The sequence below is a fragment of the Pteropus alecto genome, unplaced genomic scaffold (assembly GCF_000325575.1).
Source record: "Pteropus alecto unplaced genomic scaffold, ASM32557v1 scaffold7, whole genome shotgun sequence".
NCBI lineage: Eukaryota > Metazoa > Chordata > Mammalia > Chiroptera > Pteropodidae > Pteropus > Pteropus alecto.
In genome coordinates this window covers 38,507,452-38,530,471 of record NW_006494614.1, presented here as the reverse complement: position 1 = coordinate 38,530,471, position 23,020 = coordinate 38,507,452, and the positions used below count along the sequence as shown (strand labels likewise).

Sequence of the window (23,020 nt, the reverse complement as noted above, 5' to 3'; positions counted from 1 at the left end):
TGCGTGCGTGTGTGCGTGCAAGTGCGTGCGTGTGTGTGCGTGCGCGTGTGTGTGTGTGTGCGCGCGCGTGTGTGTGTGTGTGTGTGTGTAGGGGGAAGGGAGTTAGGTGACACTACTCCAATTCTCTGTACTGTCCACCGTTCCCCTCTCTTCCTCTCTACTGTCTCTTCCACACTGGTACCTCCAACTCCTTACTAGGCACCCCTTGCCTCTATGTCTCTGTCACATTTGAGAACCACATGATAAATAGTGCTAAAGTATAATTAGTGTGTTTCTCAAATAAGGGTGCTATACTCCCAGTGGTGTCTGGAAATGTGATGGAATTTTTTTTCTCATAGGGTTGGATTGGGTGTGGAAACTGGCATTTAGTAGGTGAGGCCCAAAAATGCTAAATGTACTGCAATGTGTAGGACTGTCAGTTCCAAAATATCATATTGAGCCAAGAGCTTAACATAGGCACTTAGATTTTAATAGGAAACTAAGATATGGTTTAAAAACCAAGCGACAATAAATAGGTAATGCACACTGAGCATTTACTATGTCCAGGGCTAGATATATGGATGTGTATAGATGATCTCATTTGAAGCTCCCAACAATCCAATTTTACCCTTCAGGAAGCCGAGGCACAGAGAGGTTAAGAAAGTTTCTGAAGGTCACATAGCTACTGAAAGGTAGAGTCTGGATTCAAAGTCACATCCATGATGCTTCTTAATCATCATCCTAAAGCAAGAGAAATACCTCTCTTCATGTTGGAGCTTCATTCATAGCTACAAAAAAGAGAAGGTATTCCAGGGCAGAGCAACTTATTGGAAACTTAAAATCATGGCTATCTGGTAGCTGCCTGTTCACAAGATCAGTATGAGAGTGGAAAAAGAACTATTTTCTAAATAGGAGTAGAAAGAAGGATTTAGGATTAAAAGAAATATTGCAGGTAGGAAAAGATATTCCAGAGAGGGAAGTCCTTTGCAAAATTTTTTCTCTCTGATTCTTTTGTGTTTCCATGAGCTCATATTTATCTTGGTAAGTCCTGCGGGAAAACATTATAGGTAGACTTGAAGGCAGGATCAATTACAAAAGAGCAACTCTGCCCCTTTTCCTTTGTGCAGCAGCTATTTCTATCAAAGAATGCCTCTAAGCCTGGGTGCCAAGAGTATAAAGTAAAGCACAGACCAACTCAAATATTTCATTGGAAGTTCAGAGAACAGACCCATTTAAACCACCACCCCCACCACCACAAAGGGCACGCTCATCGCTCTTACTGGCTGGTAGACACCATTCTGAGTGCTTTACATATCTCAATTCATACACTAGCAGAGGAAACATATCTCTGAGAGTACCCTGCTCAGAGCAGAAGGGTCACCACCATGAATTTGATAGTTTCGATGTGCCAGCCCTTGGGCTAAGTGCTTTACATATATTAATTATTCCATCTCCAAGATGACCTTGCAAGTTGTCAAATAATCACCATTAAAAAAATGCAGAGGGTGAAGTAAATTGCTCAAGGTCACCACAAACAAGTGGTGGAGCCAGGATTCCAATCCCAGCCTACCAAGGTCAAAGCATATTGCCTCTGATGTTTAGGAATAAGGTTGAGATAGTGCAGAAAAGACATCAGGGATGCACATCATAGACTTCCCTGCCTCAGTAGGTCTAGTATGAAAATAGATCTAGTGACCTATTTTCCTATAATAAGAAAATATCGACATGAATGATTAGAGTTTTCCCCCATACCCCCATCCTCAGTCCTGACCAACATCAAAGTAGGAAACAGAAGGAGTTCTTGGTAAGATGAAGAGGGAGGTGGAGAGAGAGAGAGAGAGAAAGAGAATACTTCTACAGTTTCATTATGAGGTGCACTGCTTCAATAAAAGAAAGTTTGCTCATCTTCTGGGGATTTCCATCTAAGACTGGATTAGTATAGCCATTTGTCTTTATTCCCTGCTGAATCACTTAGGATCTAAAGTACTTTATAGGGACAACTGATTGACTGAGGACATGAATTAGTGGATCAGACAAGATGTGGAGCCCTAGAAAAAAGGTCAGAGTAAGAACAGGTGGGAATGTCAAGGGAGACCAGAGGAGAAGGGTTCTCTGAAGCTTGTGAGGAGAAGCTCGCCCACGTAGGGTGAGAGGAAAGTGGCCGACGTTAAAGAAGAAAGAGCTGTCTGTCTGAGCTCTCTGTGTGCTTGGTAACAGAGTCATGAGGTTTTTCTCTCTGGGAATGGTTACCCTGTTCTACTTTCCCAATATTAGGGGCCAGGCTAAGGGAATAGCTATCAGATGAGCGAGCACACTCGTATTTTGGTCACGTGTCTTTTTTATTTTCTACAATGTGCATATTTTACCTGGGAAATAAAAAAAAGAAGTATTTCGTACTGCTACTCCATAATGATTAAAAATAATTGTGGAGTATATGCTGAGAAGAAAAGCCCCTTAAAATTTTTCCAGGGAAAAGTCTTCAAAAGGAGATGGAAAACTATGAGCATGTGTTCCAGGACCTGAAATCTGCGTCCCTTTGGAGGAATGACACATAGAGACTGCACTAACTGGCACTCTGGAGACTGGCTGTTTTATTTGCGTTTCATATCTGTGATCAGAAAATAGCAATTGTTAAGCAAGAATAGAGTCTTATATAATAGTCATACCACATGCACTCAAAACATAAGTGTCCATCTATATTTTAAAAACGGAATTTTCTGTACCTTTTGAATCAATGAGCCTGGAATAGAAAATGTTTCTTCCTTTTAAGTTACTCAATTAAAGAAATATATTTTCCATTTGGAGGAAACAATATATATCAAGCAGCAAAATGGCAAGATTGCTTTACTATGGCATGTTTTGATGGAGAAGAATTTGGAAAAAATCTAAATATAGCAGATGTACGCTATTTGAAACTCGAGCTCCGTTTTTAAGCCTTCCTCTGCAGTTAACTAAAATTGATCTCCCTAACAAGAGCTAAAAATAGCAGGTGGAAAAAAGGGAATAGACAATGACTTTTCATATCACTCCCTGCAGGCATTTTCAGTGACAATGAACATGACCTTCCAGAGCCATTCTGGAGAGAGGAACAAAGGCTGGCATTTCACATCCCACCTCTGATTTACCACCTATTTAGTACAGTCTACATCTCTATTTTGCCATTTTTGCTGATTGGTATAGATAAGCTGTTTTGCCAGGCTGGGTTTTGTTTTTCCTATATTGTTTTACATCCAAAAAGAACACAGCACTATATTCTTTCTGGAGTCAGGAACAAAGGGTATTACACAATAAACCAAAATAAATATTCAATTCATTCTTCACCTGGTCAAAGCACATTTTATTTGATGAGCCTCTCAAAATTCACCAGGAGGACTAATACAAATGTGGAAAGCTTCTGTTTTATAGAGATGATGACTGTCCTTTAAACAGAACAGAGGTAGATAAATTCTGATCCGCATGTCCCAGTGGATAAAAGAAGAAAACATCCAACAAGCCCTAAAGAACAGGTGCAGTGGATATGTTTTTTGTTTGGAGGGTAGTGCCAATAAGTAGAGAAACGAAATTGGGAGGAATAAAATGTGTAAGTTGTTTTGCATTTTTAAAATTTTCTTTTGCAACAGTCTTGAATTTCTTCTGGAGAAACTAATTTTACTCTTTAAGAAATATCTGTGGTTTCTCAAGCTTTTGATTCCTCAGTCTAGTTCTTGCCAGGGGTAGAGGGAGATATTTTAACTTACCAGCTGTGCAGCCCTGGGCAAGTTACTTAATCACTCTTTGCCTTACATTCCCCAGCTGTATAAACGAAGAGAATAACAATGCCTGACTCAAAGAGATGTTGTGAGCATTGAATGAGGAAGGTGTTTAAAACAGTGTCTGCCGGATACACAGTAAGCCCTCTATGTAAGTTTTAGCCATTGTTTCTATTTAAGTACCCCTGCCCTTCCCTAATTTTCTGTTTTACTTACTTCTTGGATCTAAAATAGAACACACAGTCATGGGGACAATGATTAAAATGTTTGAAATTGCGCTCTCAAATCTTCCAGAATATAAACTTGTTTCCACTATGATTAATAAAACTGAGAGATGCTTCTCCAGTGTTCTGTGGCCCTGGTCTCATGTTGTAACATCCTGTTAGGGATTTTAAAAGAAACCCACAGGTTTGAGTTCATCATGGTTCCTTTATAATTGCATTGTTCTGTCTGTGCTTGTTTCAGGAGCCTCTCTAGGAGTTCCAGGGTCACCAGTGTTCCTTTCTTAAAGAACAAGGGTATTGTTTTACCTCTGCTTGTCTGAGCCCAGTCCTGTGTCCTCACCTGCACATTTATCCTTCATGAAAGGGTCTTAATAATGCACATCACTGCCTCTTGTCTACAGCTAGACATAATAAAGCTCCCATAAGCCAGCCGTTTTGCTGACGTGACCCTGAGCCTGTGGACTTCTCTTCCTGAATGCCAGCTCAAGGATGTGCTTTCTTTAGACTCACTTTTTCTCAGCATCTTCAGATTTCTGCCTCTATACCAATTTAGTGCTCGTAATCACTCCCGTGAAGCAAAACTCCATTCTTTTGATCATTTGAGTTGCTTTTCCTTGGTCTCTTTCTGGTTTATTTCTGAACTCCTGAAACTGAGATCATTATCCTTTAACATGAATGAGTTATAATTTGTTACTAAAATGATTCTGCCAAAGGATTAAAAATGAATTTTACTAATTTTTATCTCAAATAGAATGTTGGAAGCCTTCTTGTCAGAGAAAACATTAATTTAGTGCTGCTGGTTCAGTCTGCCTAAAGCCATAAGAAAGCAACAATTTGCCAGTGAAGAAATTATCTCTAGGCAGGCTAATAACTTCATTCATTCATTCATTCATTCATTATTTATTTATTGAGCACCCACCATGTGCAAGATGCCATCAGGCACTGGGAATACCAAAATGAATACAACATGCATTCTCCCCTCAAAAAGTAGAAGAGACAGTAAGTTGAACAATAGAAAATTACCATAAGAAGAAGTGAGTATTTGTGAAGGAGCAGCTCCTTGCCTTGGCATCTCACTGGGGAGGGGGCAGGGATGCGGGTGGGGAGAATGCAGGGTGTGGCCTTTGCTCCCTCATCTTTGCAAGTGAAATAGCTGGCAGAGGCCAGGTGACTACTGTAACCTCTGTGATATTTGCAACTCAATTGATGCATACAAATCATTCATCTGTGTAGGGTGAAGAAGGACACAGGAAAAGGACAAATGGATACCAAATATAGAGAAACAGCTTCAAATTACTGTCAAGGAATGGAGAGAAAAGTATCCCAGGGAATACATCCAATTCGTAGCTGTTCCCTGGGACACAATATCGGTCATTCTTAAAAAGCAGGAGACTTTCAAATTCACTCTTGCTCATGTAGTACATTGGCCCTCATTTACATACTTATCAGACCCTGGGTTAGGCTTTCTGCAAGTTATAGTGGGGTTAGAAATAACTGTCAATGCAGGGTTAGAATAAATGTTGTGCCCTTGTCAGAGCAGAGTAAGACTAAAGTCCACTGAAGAAGCCACTTATAGAAGGCCATTGGATGTGGCCAAGTGAGGGGTCAGAAGAGCCAGCTTTGGTATTTGCCTCTGCCACCAACCAGCTGTGTCAGCTTGAGCTAGTATGCTCATCACTCAGCACAGTATTCTGATCTGTAAAATAGGGATATCAATTGTTCCTATCTCTATGCTTATTGCACGGCAGAGCACTTCAGAAATGGTAGACATACATTTAATTGGTAAGGAAAAGGTTAGCAGCACAATTAAGGTAAAAGTCACGCATTGTTAAAAATTTTGTTGATAAGTTATTTGCAGCTCTACAAAGAACCCCCTTTTCTTAATCTGCCTCTATAAGACCATTTCATTCCTCCTCCTCCCTCCTTAGTGCCAGGCTCTGTGAGCATCCCTTCTGAGGCTGAATTCCCATTCCGTCTGTCCCTTCTGCCTCCATCAATTCCAGGTCAAGCTGGTCCCTGGGAGTGCCTTCCAGACCTGGACTCAGGTCCATTAGCCAGTGAGGGTGTGTGAGACTTCCCCTTATCTTGTTTTTGCATTAAGCTTTGCGCATATTAACTACAAATGAATTTTCTTTCCCGTTCTGAATAAAAAATGATTTGATTTTACTGAATTATCAGCTCAAAGTGAGTGGACCAGAGGCCAGCTGGGGTCTGCTGGTCAGAAAATCTGACTCAGCCTGAGTGTCCTGTACAAAGAGTGAAGCAAAGAGAGCACTGCATTGGACACCTTGTCCTTGGCAAGTTATTTCTCACCATCTCTGGGCTTCTGGGTTTCTCTCCTATAAAATGCAAGTTGGCCAATGACTCGTAGGTCTTCTAGCCAAGACCTTAGTGATCTGATGAAGACCTCTGTTTGCTGACATTCAAAACAATTGCGCAAAGTGTTTAAATGTGTTCTTGTTACTATCTGTAACAAGAATCAAACAGGCAGCTCCAAAGACCTTTCCTCTAATCAGTCCATTTTGGGCAGGGGTGGGGCAGGGAGGAGGGGTGCTTGCCTGCTTCTGAAATGTCCTGAATTACTGTCAGAAATGGTTTTACAAGGCTCGACTTGAGCAGACTCAACTTATTTTATACACTTGACATTTATCTATATCATAGACCCAGCTCTTCTCAGAGAGTACACAAACTCAGGATTCCTGTATGTGAACAGACTTTCAAGAAAATCACATTTCACACATATCTCCCTTATTTTTATATTGCTACTTTCATCGGCCCATTTTAGTTAGATGCCTACTGCTTCTCACAATGACTCTTTGATGGTGAAACTGTCTTTGATGGCCATTTTAAAGGCCCTAAAAGCTAAGTGACTTGATAGTGATTACAAAGAAATCCCCAAGGAGCTTGTTCTTGAGACTCCTATAATTCAGCTTTCAGACCACACATGGGACAGCAAGTACCTCTCTTGTAAGAAGTGCTTTATTAAATCAGCCTCATTCCGATTGGAGGACCCCGTCGGGTAACCAGCTGTTCCTGCTTTCTTGGGAATTTCCTGGTTTTAGCACTGAAAGTACCCAGGAACCCCTGAGTTCTGGATGAACCAGGAGAGTGAGTCACTCTAATACTCAGGTTTCTCAAATTTCAGTATATGCAAGAATGAACACATGTGATGATTAAAATTGTAGATTTCTGAGGTAGGTGATTCTGGTCCAAATGTTTTCCTGACCATACTAAAGAATACTGGTAAGTCTTATAAATTTGTCATTCATGGCATTTGGCATTTGACTACTCGTTGTTCTAGAACTCATCAGCACCTCAGAATCATGTGGGAGCTTTTGAAAAATACTGGTGCCTGGACTTGACCCAAATCATTAAAATTAGAATCTCCCGGAGTATAGTCAAGGCATTGGGATTATATTTTTAAAGTCCTCTCTCACATCAGGAGAACTACCAGATGGGGCAGATGCAATGGCCATTACTTACCTTGAGATCCACAGTGTCTAAACCCTCAGCAGGCAACTGGCTGCAGCCCCTCCACTTCCCACCATTCCCCCTCCTGCTATAATACAGGACACATACTTTGGAGTGCAAGGTGGCAACATTTGCTGAAATTGAGGACAATATCACTTCTAGGTATAAAACATAAAGAAACTTTTGGATAAGTGCAAAGGAGATATGTATGAGAATGTTAAACTATAGCTTTGATTGTAATGACAAGAAACTGAAAACAATCTAAATGTCTAGCAACCCGAGATTGGATGAATAAAGTGTGATGGTATATTCACCCAACAGAATACAATATTGCCGTGAAAATGAGTGAATCAGAGATACATATACCAGCATTGGAACAAAGTTACCATAAGATTTTTCTAGTTAGAGTCTACTGTGACCAACTCCTTGGAGACTTACAGACTTCACTTTGGCAAGCAGATTGTCCTTTAGCACAGGGTCCCTGACATCAGTAACACATGGTTGCACAGCACAGAAAGCCTCATGCCAGCTGGTAGAGCTCATTTTGCCTGTTCTCAGGAAACAAATTTCTTTTGGTATAGAGAGAAATTCTATAAGAATTAGGTAGCTCTTTGCAATCTTAAAATATCTGCATTGCAATCTAGAAGTTTCACAGACTGACATTTTAGTACTGGTTCCTGAATTGCTTTTAAACAGGTACAATTCTGCTGCTGCATTCTCATTCATCATCCTCTCATTGGCCACACATAGCAATAAATCCATTGAAATGAAAATGTGTCCTTGAACCCAGGATTTCAAGGTTGTTAATCTTATTTGGCTTTTCTAGGTTGCTGACAAATGTTTATTTTTAAAGGGCTACAGAGCTTACCTGGTCCTAGTTTGGCCACGGCATAGAGGAGGTCGTAGTTGAGGACTGGCGTGGCATCACTGATGGGCTGCCAGCCAACGGGAGGAGATGCAGGGGGTGAGATGAGAAACTGTTTGGCGGGCTGCGGTGGAGCCAAATGAAGTTTGTCTCCGTCTGTCTCTGGAGTCTGAACCTTTCGAATAGAGTAGAAATGAAGACACATGATTTATTACGGCCTCAGGTGTGCTATGTTGGTACACTAAGATACAGAGCCTCACTTTTAGCCTGTGACAAAAGAAGCAATGACCCAGGCTATAATAATAATTATTACTTACCTCACCGCACATGCTCAATTATCTTATTTCGTCCTTAAAACAGTGAATCTCAGCCTTTAGTGTGCATCAGAATTACCTGGAAAGCTTATTAAAACACAGATTGCTGAGCCCCCTCCTGGAGTCTCTGATTCAGTAGATATGGGTTGGGGGCCAATAATTTGCATTGCTAACCAGTTCCTGATGCTGACGCTGTTGGTCCTCAAATCTACCTTTTCCTACTATCCTCTTTTCCTCCCTTTCTTTCTTCCTGCTCTCTCTCTCTCTCTCTCTCTCTCTCTCCTCTCTCTCTCTTTCAGTTGACGTGAAATTGACATAACATGGAATTATTCATTTCGAAGCAAACAATTTGGTGGCCTTTAGTACGTGCTCTCTCTCTCTCTCTCTCTCTCTCTCTCTTTCAGTTGACGTGAAATTCACATAACATGGAATTATCCATTTCGAAGCAAACAATTTGGTGGCCTTTAGTTCATGTCCAAGGTTGTGCAACCACCACTTCTATTTAGATCCAAAGCATTTTCATTACCTTAAAGGAAAACTTGCATCCATTAAACAGTTACTACCACTTCTGTCTCAAGTCAGAACCTGGAAACCACCGATATGCTTTCTGCCTCTCTGAATTTACCTATTCTGGACATTTCATATAAATGGAATCATAGAATATGTGACCTTTTGTGTTTAGTTTCTCCCATTTAGCATAATGTTTTCAAGGTTCATCAATGTTGTAGCATGTATCAAGACTTCTTATGGGTGAATAATATTCCATTGAATAGATAGGTCACAATTTAATCTATTTGCCCACTGATGGACATGTGGGTTGTTTCTGCCTTTTGGCTATTGTGTGTAGTGCTGCTATGAACATATGTGTATACATATTTGTTTGAGACTTATTTTTCATTCTTTTTGATATGTACCTACGATTGGAACTGCTGGGTCAGATGGTAACTCTATGTTTAACTTTTTAAGGAAAAAAGTCGGGTTTTAATAGATGAGAAAACAGATTTCTGTAAGTCACACAAGTAATTAGCAACGTGGGATTTGGACATGGGTCTGATGTCAAAGTCTAAGTTTGATGTCAAAGTCTAAATTCTTTTTCATTTTTAGTTTTTATTTTGTTTTATTGTGGTAAGAATACTTAGCATGCGAGCTACCCTCTTAACCTATTTGTAAATGTACAATATGTTATTCTTGATTATAGGTACAATGTGGTACAGCAGATCGCTAGAGCTTATTCATCTTATTTTACTGAAATTTATACCCATTGATTAAAAACTCCTCATTTTCTTTTCTTCCCAGTCCCTGGTAACCACCATTTCACTCTTTGGTTCTACGTATTTTAGATACTATTTTAGATACCTTACCTAAGTGGAATCATGCAATATATGTCTTTCTGTGACTGGCTTATTTCACTTAGCTAATGTCCTCAAGATTTATCCATGTGACATACTGCAGAATGTCCACACTACACAAAGTAATCTACAGATTCAATGCAATCCCTATTAAAATTCCAATGAAATTTTTTTATAGAAATAGGAAACAATAATTCTAAAATTTATACATAATCACAAATGACCATAAATCAGCACATTTCCTTATTTTAAAATATATTACAAAGCTATAGTAATCACAATGATATAATATTGGCATAAAGACGGACATGTACATGAATAGAACAGAATAGAGAGCTCACCAATAAATCTATACATATAGAGTCAACTGATTTTCAACATGGGTGTCAAAAATACACAATGAGAAAAGTACAGTCTCTTCAACAAATGGCGTTAACAAGATATCCGTATGCAAAAGGATGAAAATTAACATTGTCTTACACTATACACAAAAATCAACTTGAAATGGATTAAAGACTTAAAATCTAATACCTGAATCTGTAAAACTCCCAGAGGAAAGTATAGAGGAAAGGTTTCATGACATTAGACTTGGCAATGATTTCATGAACATGACACCAAAAACGCAGGCAACAAATGGGACTATATCCAACTAAAAGTCTTCCATTCAGAAAAGGAAACAATCCACAGAGTGAAATGGTAATCCACAGAATGGGAGAAAATATTTGAAAACTATATATAGGTTAAGGGGTTAGTCTCTAAAATATATGAGGCAATCCTATAACTCAATAGTGAAAAAAATCAACAACTAATAACTCAAAAAATGAGCTAAGGACTTAAATAGACATTTCTTCAAAGAAGACATAAAAATGGCTAATAGGAATATGAAAAAAATGCTCAGTTCACTAATCATCAGGAAAATGTAAATCAAAATCATGAGATATTACCTCACACCTGTCAGGATAGTTAATTTTGAAAAAACAAAAGACAACAAGTGTTGACAAGGATTTGGAAAAATTGAAATCCTGTACGCTGTTGGTGATTCCTCAAAAAATTAAAAATAGAGCCACAATATAATCCAGCAATTCCACTTCTAGGTATTTATTCCAAAGAATTGAAATTCAGCCTTTGAAAAGATATTAGCACTTCCATGTTCACTGCAGCACTATTCACAATAGCCAAAATGTGGAAATAACCCGTCCATCGACGGATAAATGGATAAAGAAAGTGTAGTATATACATAAAATGGAATACTAATCAGCCCTAAAAAGAACCAAAGTCTATATTCTTTTCACTGTATCATCTTTCTAAAGATGGAAACAATGCTTACTGACCAATAAGAGGTGGATCAAGATACCTAATGTTGAAATGAGGATACTGATGGAACATTATGTACACTGATTTTCTATGCCGTGGACTTTGTGTACCTTGCCAAGAATTACTATCCCTTTTTGGAATAGCCAGAATTTATTTTTGGATTAAAACACAAAATTGATTTCCATATGTTTGTAACCTTTTCTTATAAATGTGAATCACTGAAAAGGTATACAGTCCACTGTCATATAATTTAAATTTTAATTACAGCCCTTCCAGTAAGGTTAGGAGTAGTTATTAGAGCATTCATTCTTGACAACTATTGGCTAGCATTTATTGTGCATTTACCAAATGCTAAGCACTTTAATACTTAATAATTAATTTAATCTTCAAAACAACAGAACAGGGGTATATTTCATCATCTCCATTTCATTGATGAGGAAACTGAGAGCCGCTGAGTTACATAACTTACCCAGGGCCCAGGCTCTCAGCCTGCGTAGCCTGCTTTCTAAACCTCTATGTTATCCCTGCCTGGGAATCATAAAATAGGATTTTTTATCCCAGTGGGCTAATTGTAGACTACAAACCAATATGAAAGTAGAAAAGAGTTCCATTTACATTTTAAAAAGGAAAAAAAATACGTAGGGAAAATGGATTAACTTTAGAAAGAATTACCTTACCTGTGCAAAGTAGAGTTTTAATTTTTTCCCTCTGAACTGGGTTTCATGAAGCTCTATCCTGGCTCGGGCTGCAGATTTGGGATTGCTGAAGTTTATTCGGACACGTCTGAAACTCTTAAATAGCTGGAACGTCACACATTCATCATAAGTCCGAAACAGACCCTCAAATTTTTCCTGATAAAAACAAACACAGAGGAAAATCCATTGGTCCCATATTTTATATGATGCCTGATCTGATAAAAAAAAAAAAGTCTAAGTATATAAATAGTCTATTCCTAACATAAAATTAAAACAAAACACCGGTTATGTATTTTTCTTTTCATCTGTCCATCTGTTACCAGGTGCTAAACATGCCTGAGGATTCAGTTAAAGGACTCAAAATCTAGGTTCAGGGATCTGTAGAGGATAAGTGAATGAGGTCTGAAGTGCATGAAAAACCTGAAAATTATGCAAAATGCTGAGTAAGTTTCTGATATATGTTTCTTTCAGGGGAGAGAGATCATAACTTTCACGAGGTTACCGGAGAACTCTATTATCTCCAAAATATTAAAGCTATTGAGCAAAGCATATGGTAGACTTTATTAGTAAGTCTCGATCTTGGAGGCACTTTTCTTGCCTAAAGACAGAGTTGAGAGCCCACGCTCTCCAAACCCTTCTAGCCAGACAGTGCCATGTGATTAGTCCTGGTCAATGAAATGTATGTAGAGATAGGAAAAAGCCCTTGAGAAAATTTTCAGTCTCTTTCTCTGAAGACACCATGCGATCCAGACGATACAGGAGTCAGAAGCAGAAATTTTCCTCAGCCTGGGTCCATGAGTGGCTGTATGGAGTACAAACACCTTTCTCCCTACTCGCACTCCATCCTGTAGAAGACTTTGCCTTGACAAGGGGAAAAAAATGGACTTCTATTGCATTAAACCACTGAGATTTTGGGGTCCTTTTATTCCTGCAGCATAACCAAGCCTATCACAACACAAAGCAATCATTTAAAAATTTTAATTCAATGCAATTTTTAATTCAATTGAATAAATCTTTATTAAATGCTCACTTTGTACAAGGCTTGGTTTTTAGGCTTTAGGAGGATACAGAGATGAGTACCATTTTGTTTTGACTCTCAATGATCTAATGATCTAATGTGAGAGGTAGACACAGAAACAAATAAGAGAATGCTCATATGACTTGGAAAGGCATAAAAGGAAAATTAGAGAATTTAAAATATATATGTATATATTAATACCATCTCTCTGGTGATTCTTAGCTTTAAAAATAATCCTTATTATAAGTAACAAAATCAGTGCATGTTAAGTTACTGTGTCTTCTTAATGGAAAATTGCCACCAAGGAAATAACTTTTATTAAAAAAAAAAAGCTCTGATTCTTTTAGTTTCATAATAAAAGATATTTTGTCATAAGAATGAGTATAAGTGGGAATGAAGGTGCACAAAGGATTAATACTGCAAGATTCATTGAATTTTGATTTGTAAGGGATCTAAGAGATAATTAACTCAACCTTTCCCTCCTCACCTGCATCATTTTACAAATCAGAACCCTGAGGTCTGAAGAGATGAGGACCTGTCCATGGCCACATGGCCAGTTAGTGGCAGAGCTATGACCTGGCCAATGTCCTTGTGACCCTGAATAGAGAGATGCTTTTAACTACAGAAAAAATTTCACTGCCAGAATGAGAGAAAGAGAAAGTTGCTCTAAAAAGAGCAAGAGATGGATAGCAATCAAATGACCCAAGACTCTTACGTGACCACGTCTAAGAGGATCAATGAGGTGATGCAGGGCTCTGAGTTTGCACAGGAAGAGGCTCCCACACAATAGAGAAGGTCTTCCTGCTTCTTGGGCATCCCGATGAGCTCATCTCAGACCCCCAAGTCCCTGGCTTGTGATCTTTCCAAATGCTGTTGCCCATTTCTGAGATTCCCCAGGATGTGGCCCTCCATAGTTTCCCCATTTTTGTCTCCTGTGTCTGCACATATTCTCTCTTTTATACCATGTCTATCCAGTCCAGAACATCAAACGATATACTCAAAGCATTTTTTAAGTTTTATGATACGTATGGAGATTTGAGGGTTTTTTCCTCCCCTTTTCAGACCCATTCTTACTCCCCTTACCCTATCAAGAGTGAAACAAGAGCCTCCTTTACTAATCCTTGGGTAGTTTTTCTTATCTCTCAAGGATTTGGATCAGCCAACAACCAGGCCTGGGGCCTCAGCTACCATGCCAAGTGGGCTAGTTAATAATCTTGCGCTTTCCTGAACACAAATCTTTGTGAATACAATGCGTTCTGGTCAAATCATAGCTGGTGGTTTGATTAATTTGGGGAATTTTCTGGAATGGAAAGAATTAGATTAAAAACTCTTATTTCTATATAGAGTATCATCTTTTTTAGGACAAAATCCCTGGGTTTTCTTTGTGGCTCTCTGTTTTTCCATTTGCTGTTCGGGAGCTCCACTTCCATCCCCACCCCAAGGCCTCCGCACAGGCGTTAAGACAAGATTTGGAGGGGGAGGCGCTCTTTTCCTTTGAGTCTAACTCACTGCTTTTTCATTCTATAGTTCTTTTGAATGCCTCACATTCTCAGCTGTTAAAAGCTGTTTGGCCTTAAAAGACTGGAATAAGAGAAAGGAATCAAGAAGTCCAGGCTTTAGGCTTAGGGGAGGAGTGACAATAAATGGCTTATGTGCTGCCTCTGTTAGGAGGCCTTGTCAGGTGTCAATAATGATTGCAATTGTTTTCTCCACTGCTCCTCAAAAGAGGGCTCCAGGCAGCACAAACATCAAGCTGGAGTTGGCAAATGACAGAAACCTTGCTGATATTCCTTTTTGGGCCTAGGCCAACAAGTCAAAAGATCCTTTTCACCACATCTGGTGCTCGGCCCAGAGCTCAGGGGCCAGGATATTGATTAGACCACCTGGGGACCAAACTCTATTACTGTAATAATGATAATAATAATAAAGTAACATTTACTTGACGTGTCCTCTCTGCATAGGTCTTTTGGGAACTTGTGGGGGTGGGGTGGGCAATGACACATGACCATGAATTAGGGACTTGCTAGCCATCCCCATTTTTTTCATAAATGACACAACAAACATTTCATTTGCTGAGGCAATATAATACCAGACCAAATTGGTTAGAGGCAGATTCAGTACAGGGAACCTGCTAGATATCTCCTTAGGCAAAACAGTGACGTGAACAGAGCCAGCCCCAGGGTTCCTCCACCTGCCCTTGTAGCAAATCGTCCATGGTTTTGATGCCCAGGTTCCTATCAGTACACAGTAATATTTTGCTGTCCACTGGCCGGCATTTCCTCTGGTGTGGTACCACACAAACCCAATAAATTCCTCATTTCCTCAATAGTTAGTTCTCTTTGTAGCCACTGGTTTGAGTAAAGTTCTATAGCAGCAATCTCAAACTTTGGTCTCAGGGCCTTGCTATACACTCTTAAAAATTATGGAGGATTCTAAAGAACTTTTATTAATGTGAGTTTCATCTATCAATATTTATCGTAGGAGAAATGAAAACTGAGAAATTTAAAAATGTTTATTTATAAATTCATTTAAAAATAATAATAATGAACTCATTATATATTAAAATAATCTTTTAATAAAAAATAACTGCTTTCCAAAAGAAGAAAAAATTTAATAAGAAGATTGGCATTGTTTTACATTTTTGCAAATCTCTATAATTTCTAACTTAAAAGAAGATACCTAGAATTCATATCTGCTTCTGTATTCAAGGTGTTACACTTTGCTGTTTTGTCTGAAGAGTATGGAGAAAAACTGGCCTCATCTAAATATATGGTTGAAAAAGGGAGGAGTATTTTAATGGCTTTTCAAATAATTATGAATATTCGTCCTTGATACGTCATTAAAACTAGACGAGTGTCAGTCTCTTAAAGTATATTGCGATGCTTTTACTTGATTATATTCAAATCCATTTATCTATTTTGCACTTTAAAGGATTTTTTTTTTTTTATCTATGCATGATTCTATAACAGTGTGCAGTGGTCATTTGGAAATATTCATTCCCTGAGTTATGAAGCTTTTCCAAATGTTGACACATTTCATTACACGATATCAAAAATCACATTCATTGATATTACCACTTATCTTATCAAAAAGTCCTTAGAGATTGGAAAGCTGTCGGATTCATGTTGGTGGATACAAATTTTTCAAAATTCTAATTTTTGCTTGAAAGTTCACTTTTTATCATTGGCAACAAACACTGTAGGTTATTCTCCCTGAAGTAACATGCCCACTCATTCATTTTTGAGAAATGGCTGTCAAATATTAAAGTCTGCATAACTCTTGTTTGTCTGTTATTTGTTTTTTCAAGGCAAAATGGTATTCCATGAGAAAAGTGAGTGCTTAGTTCAGCTTAAAACAGCTTAAAATGTTTCCTCAAGTCAAACATTGTATTTTGGCATGCTACAGAAGTGCTTTATGTATACTCCCCATTTCATTATTCAGATTATTTAAAAGACTCAAGGGTAAAGAGTTAATAAAATTAACAACTTCTGCTGCTTCATCAAGAACATTCTTATGTAAAATTGGTATTTCCTTTTTTTTTTTTTAAACTGTGAGTTTGTGGCTGCAAAGAATACAAATACTGCTAGTACAATTTCGTGCCACTGCATTGATTCATACTGAAGTTGTAACCACTACTGCTTTTGTGCCATGGGTATAAACATCAACTTGGTTGAAATAGGCAAATCATATCTTAGTATAGTATAAGGATAGTTTCGACCTCAAGGGAAATGGTCTCGGGAATTCCCAGGAGTCCGTAGCCTACCCTTGAGGACTGCTGTACTCCAAGATCTCAGAAAAAGTAAAGATTTGGTTGGCTTGAGGTGAAAACAAGAGGTCTAGTGAGAAACTTCAGGAAGAAGACAGATCATGCAAGGATGTGTGATGATAGCAATTACAAGCTACAGGGATGTAAATAGGATGAGGGTGGTCTTGGCATATGTGAGACTACTGGTAATCCTGAGAGCTGTGTGAACACATATGGAGGGGAAACAGATTATTATAGACTGAGGAGTGAATGAAAAGGAAAAAATTTAAGAAAGAGAGTTTGGCAATGACAAAGAGAGAGCTCGGATGATAACTACATGGGAAGTCAGGGTCACAAGAAGATTTTTAGTAGTGTGGGGAGACACTTATTAGTTGAAGAAATAAAGCTACTGATGAAGGAGAGAGAAGAGACTGGAAAGATGAGAGGGTAGTAGATGGTAGAGAAAAGAAGAAGAGTCTTCAGAAAGAGTTGTAGGCATTTCTGCTTATGAGAGAGGAGGTGACTAAGTAAGGGTGGATGAATTTGGAAATGGAGCAAACGAAACCGAGGATGACTTTTTTTCTTCCTCAGAGAAGGGGAAAGTGAGGTCCTCTTTTCAGAACAGGGAAGGTGAAGGGAGACTGACGGTTTGAGGAGCTTGAGGAAGATTTAGAACAGCTGCTGTGGTCAGAAGTAAGGAGAGTCAATGTGGATAAATCAAAGGACAATGGTATGGGTTAAATTACATTCCAGTACCTCAGAATATGACCTTACTTGGAAATAAGGTCATTGAACATGTAATTAGTTAAGTTGAGGACATATTGAAGTGGGGTGGGCCCCTAATCCAATATGATTGTTTCCTTATAAGAAGACAGCCATGTGAAGACAGAGAGGCTTATGGAGGACATCATATGAAGATGCTGGATTATAGTGATGCATCGACGAGCCAAAAAATGCCGAAGATTGCCAGCAGATTGCAACTGCTAGAAGCTAAGAATAGAGGAGGAAAGATCCCCCTACTGGTTTCAGAGCCTTTGTTACATCAGCCTTAGAAAATTAATACAAGTAGTTATGCACCACTATGTGACCAACTGAATCTGGGGATGATATAGTTTTAATAGAGCCAACCAATACAATTATGCCATTTTTTCCCCCTAGGGGAGTATAAGTAGAGAGCTGGGTCATTCCGGGTGTGTGTGTGTGCAAGACAGGTATGTGTACACGTGTGTGTGGGGGCAGGGGGGGACAGAGTGGAACAAGAAGGAAGAGTGTTCAATGTATCCTACTTGACTGGTTGATACAAAACTCCAAGATATTTTATAGAATATTAGAATATTAAAATATTACCTTTAATGTATCTCTAGACCAGGCAGGCTGCAGATAAACAATATCTTCTAACGTATTATCTCATTGAATTCTCACTTTTCTAAAAAGGCCCTCTGAGGGAGAGTTGGAATTATTATCCTTGAGTAGTATATGAAGCAACTGAAAGCCAGAGAAGTTAACGACCTCCTCAAAGTCACGCAACTAACTGGTTAGTAAAACCAGAATTAGTAAGCTCAGTTGTCTATACTACATAAATATCACTGATGATATGCAAACAAGTGAAAAGTCTAAAATACAAGAACAAGAAAACCAGCTTTCTTTGTCAGTCCAAAAGAACAGCGCCGTCCATGAAGATGTGGCTACCAAGGAATTCCATCGGTGCCTTTATCTGCATTCCAAACAATGCTGCATGCTTTTATGTATTTGTCAATTTTCTCACTTACGATCCCTTTGGGTATAAATTACCGTAATGAGAAATTCAGCTTCTCTCAAAATCACAAGGCTCTCATCTGTCAGATAATACCTCCCAGAAACTGCCGAAGAATGAAACAATTCATTTAAGTTTATCACCTCTCAATGAATACCACTGACAGGTCATGTGCAAATCCAAGTTTAAGGATCACACTGAGTTTTATAGGCCCCTCAGGAGGGCCTCCTGTCAAAAGGACTGCTATTGTAAATCTTCCATAGTTTCAGACTCCTTATGTGAAAGCAGTAACCAGGCCTGAATGTGGGGGATAAAAATCCATCTGGATTTTAACCTGTCAGGATTTCTTAAGTCAGGCAAAGTTGTATTAAATCATGCTTTGTTCCATTAGTGGTCCTGATATTACCTAAATAAAAAATCAACATGAAAATGAGGCTCTCAACCTTTCTTTACTGATTAAAAAAAAAAAAAATGGACAGACCTCATGTCACATAACTGCTTCAAGAAAAGTCCTCATGAGAGACAGAGATCTAAAACTAGACTCCAAACTCTAAAAGGACCCGCTTTGTCCTAAAACCTCATGGATTCACCGCTTGATTCCCTCAGCAGAACACTTTCCGTGGTCTGCGTTTGATTCTATCCTTTCATTTCCAGTAGTGGCCTGAAAGTTCACGGTCACTGGATAACATTGCTATGCACGCGAGAGCACAGTTTTACTTCTCTTTTCTCTGATTCCACTGAGCCATCACCTATGCATTTAGAACCGGAAAAACAGAAACAAAACAAAAAAAAATTCTCCCAAACTAAAAATATGTACAGGGGCTATAAACTGCAATGATCTTTGAACAGGGGTGAATCTAAGTATTGCAGAGCCTCCTAAAGCTTTGACAACTTGGGAAGCCCTCTTTAAACAAAATCATAAAAAATTAGGCACAAAAGTGGGATTTTTTTTTTTAGAATGAAAAGCAAAAATATCGTAAGGAATAACTTTTGTAAATTTTACAAAAAGAAATATGACCATGTGAAGACATTGTCCGGGCCCTACCAGGGTTTTGGTAGAGGCCCATGCAAACGAGGGGTCCTAAAGCTGACACTTCATTCACTTTCCAAGAAATATGACTAAGAGACTGAGTCTACTGTGTGATCACCAAGTACTCTGGAGTCTAGGTTTTCAGAACAGCTAAAACAAGTACAGTGCTTACATTATTCTTAGCTGATGAAGTTCGTTTCCCTAAGTGTTTGAATGAGAGCCAAGCAATTTGCATCTGCAAAGTTTCAGCCAAAGTATTGTATTAGAAATGGCTGTGTCCCTGCTGGGATTGAATCAGTTTTGTAGATACCTGAAGATGGAGGACTGAGGAGGAGGAGTGAGTTAGGTTGCTTGAAACCCATCTTGCAGTTGTTCAATAAGGAGTGGTAAGTGCCAGATGAGTGGACCAAGGGTGGAATCTACAAGTAGCACCATGTGCATGCCTAGGATCCCTGTTGGGTCCGACTAACTCTGTGCAGGTGCCCACCCTTTGAATGAGTGAGATCCTCCTAGCATCTGAATCCAGGGCTGATTCTGGTGAGTCACCCTGCTCCACCAAGTGCTCAGGGCCTATGGAATGTGACTGTGTTAAGCAAGATGCCACTTGTGGAATCCTTCATGCTTCCTGCGGTCCCCCAGGACACTCACAAGCCTCCCAACGGGTCTCTGAACATCTAGGGAGTATTGGAGAGGAGCAACTCACATGTACTAGGGGTGAGGAGGGTGCACCAGGCAAACTGGAGACCTATAAGAGAGTTATGAGCACAGATCTCTCTTGCTGTATGCCACCAAATTGGACATATCTGCATGGTCATAAATAAAAAGAAAGGCTCTGACAGTCCTTTTATAGCTGCCACATTTCAGCTTACAATATCAATGGCTGCCTTAGTTCAAGGCATTTCCTGAGGGTTAATGACAGCTGCATCCTTCTCTGGGCCATCAACTCCTCTTCTCTGATCATCAATCGGCAAGAATGCCTGTGGCTGTCATCAGCCTGATTAAGTATATGCTCTAATTGTGCATGTGTAATTAATGAAGTGTATAACCTCCTTTACAGCTTACCCAATCTAGTAAGAGGACAGGAATTGCATTTTAAATTAATTTAAACATTGATTTATCTATCAGATATAGGTAAAGAGAAAGAGTATAAAGACACGGTACTAGCGCAGACTCTAGAGTCACTCTATCTAGTTCAAATCCTGGATTTGTGCAACTTTAGCAATTTACTTACCTATTTGACACCTCAGTTTCCTTATCTATAAAATAGGGATAATAACAGCATTTACTTCATAAGGATGTCCTAGGAATTAAGTGAATTAGTATATTTAAATTGCTTAGAAAGGTGCTGAGCATAGCGAGTGTGTGTAAGCTGTTATTACTATGAATCCCAGAAGATAAACAATGTTTTGTTTATATATCTATATTTGGCCTGCTGGTTCTAGCTGTATAAATCTTCCTGTATCTAAATCCAAGTATATCTATATATATGCCTACATCTATCTATATTTATATCTATACCTGTACCGGTATCTAATCCTTAAAGATTATAAAGAGTAAATATAGGAATGCCCAGAGTAACATCTCATATAAAATTAAGTCTAATTATACTAACATGATTTTATTGATGTTATTATCTACTTAAAAAGTAGTGCCTAAATTAACCATCAAGATTTCTTTCTTGGCTGCTAATCTTTAAAAGTTTATTTTATGTAAACAGCATGGTAAATTATTCTAAGGGTGAAATCAACTGAGTAATTTGGCTTCAGTCCTTCCCTTTGGAGATCCTGCACCATCAGCAAGGGCTGGGGCTTAGAGAGAGAGTGAGCAAACTACAAAAATGCCAACCACTAGCAAAAATATCCGAGGCTCAGATACCTAAGAGATTGTTAAGTCCCTCCCACCTCACTCCTTAGCCTTTCCCAACACTTCAACTACCTTTTAGACAAATCCATCTCCATGAACTTTATTCTCCATATTCAACTATTTTCCTAAACATTTCCTTTGGAATATCCAATAAGCGCCTTCAAGTTAATGGATCCAAAGCCAGATTCTTTGCTAGGGCCTCTAAATCTGATGCCCCTCTATCTCGACAAATGGCCCCCATCTACACAGTTGGTCAAGCCAAGAAGCTCAATGTCATCACCCTGATCTTTTCCCTCTCCCTCACCCCACTTCCCACCAGTCAACAAGCCCTTGTTCTCTCAGTCTTCCATTATCTACCCTTCATTCCACCACCAATTCCTTAGCGGCCCACAGCTCTCATTATTACTGCACTACGCCTCCTTAACTTCAGTCTGGCCATCCTTGAATCAACCTTGAATGTCTGCTGGAAGAGAAGTCTTTCTAAAAGAAAATTATGAGTATATTTCTCCTCTATAAAATCTTTTAGTGGTTTCACATAGTTTTTAGAATACAGCTTGGCTTAATATTAATGGCCTTTGTAAGATGGCCACACTCACCCCACTAATCTCATATTTCACCCTCCCCTCACCTATCCCCTTTCCTTCAGTCAAACTTCCACTTACAGGTTACCAAAGGCACACTATTCTGTATCTCCAGGCCTTCTTTCGCTTGCTCTCTCTTCTGCCAGTAATACCCTTTTCCTTCAGATAACTTCTTTTTTTCCTGTATTCTTATTTTTTCTTCAGTGTTACTGAGATATATCGAACATATAACATTGTATAAGTTTAAGGTATATAACATAATGATTTCATAAATGTATATATTGCAAAATTATTACCAAATATGGTTAGTTAACATCCATCACCTCACACAGTTACAAATATGTTTTGATCTACTCCCTTAGCAACTTTTAAATATACAATACAGTGTTAACTATAATCGTCATGCTACACATTACGCCCCCATCAGACAATTACTTCTCATCGTCTCTCAAGTGCCAGCTTAGGTCTCTTACCTGAGAAATCCCTCCTGAATCCCACTGAGGTTTGGACATCTTTCAACCGTGTTCCCACAACAGAGTTATCTCAGTAGTGAGGATAACTGCTCCCTGATTAACTAGACTATAAGAACTTCAAGAGAAAGAATGGTTCATTTCTTTGTCCTGTATCTTTTGCTCAGGTTATCATTATTGAGTACCAAGTGTACCATGCAGGCTGCCTGCACTATGGAAAGGAATAAGGCAATGTGGATAAAATAGTCCTTCCTTCTGCTCCCACGTTACTTTTGGTGAATTTTTTCTCCTCTTCAAAGTTACTCTTTAATAAAATCAACAAATATGTACTGAACCCACATGGATTAAGATCTTCCACACTAAAACAGGGACGCCAAAGATCAAATTGTACACTTTTCTTCCCAGAGGTTTTCTTGACCCCTTCCTCCATCTAGGTTTAATCTTTGCTTCCTTTAATTTTTTAAAACACTCTGAATGTCTTCTCAGAATACTGTGTTGAGGGAGGGAGGGAGGGAGAGAGAGAGAGACACACACACACACACACACACAGAGAGAGAGAGAGAGAGAGAGAGAGAGAGAGAGAAAGTGCATGCGCCAGGG

General features: G+C 38.9%; 1 protein-coding gene across 3 annotated transcripts in view; it reads right to left on the bottom strand.

Moving 5' to 3' along the window:
- RCAN2 (regulator of calcineurin 2) overlaps positions 1–23,020 on the bottom strand; it is a 238,032-nt gene that overhangs the window by 11,085 nt on the left and 203,927 nt on the right. For all 3 annotated transcript variants that reach the window (XM_015600554.2, XM_015600555.1, XM_006926479.2), the window contains 2 exons: positions 11,943–12,116; positions 8,292–8,463 (listed from right to left, as the gene is read on the bottom strand). In XM_015600554.2, the coding sequence (XP_015456040.1) occupies positions 8,292–8,463; positions 11,943–12,116 (346 nt within the window). The remainder of the gene's footprint in view (positions 1–8,291; positions 8,464–11,942; positions 12,117–23,020) is intronic.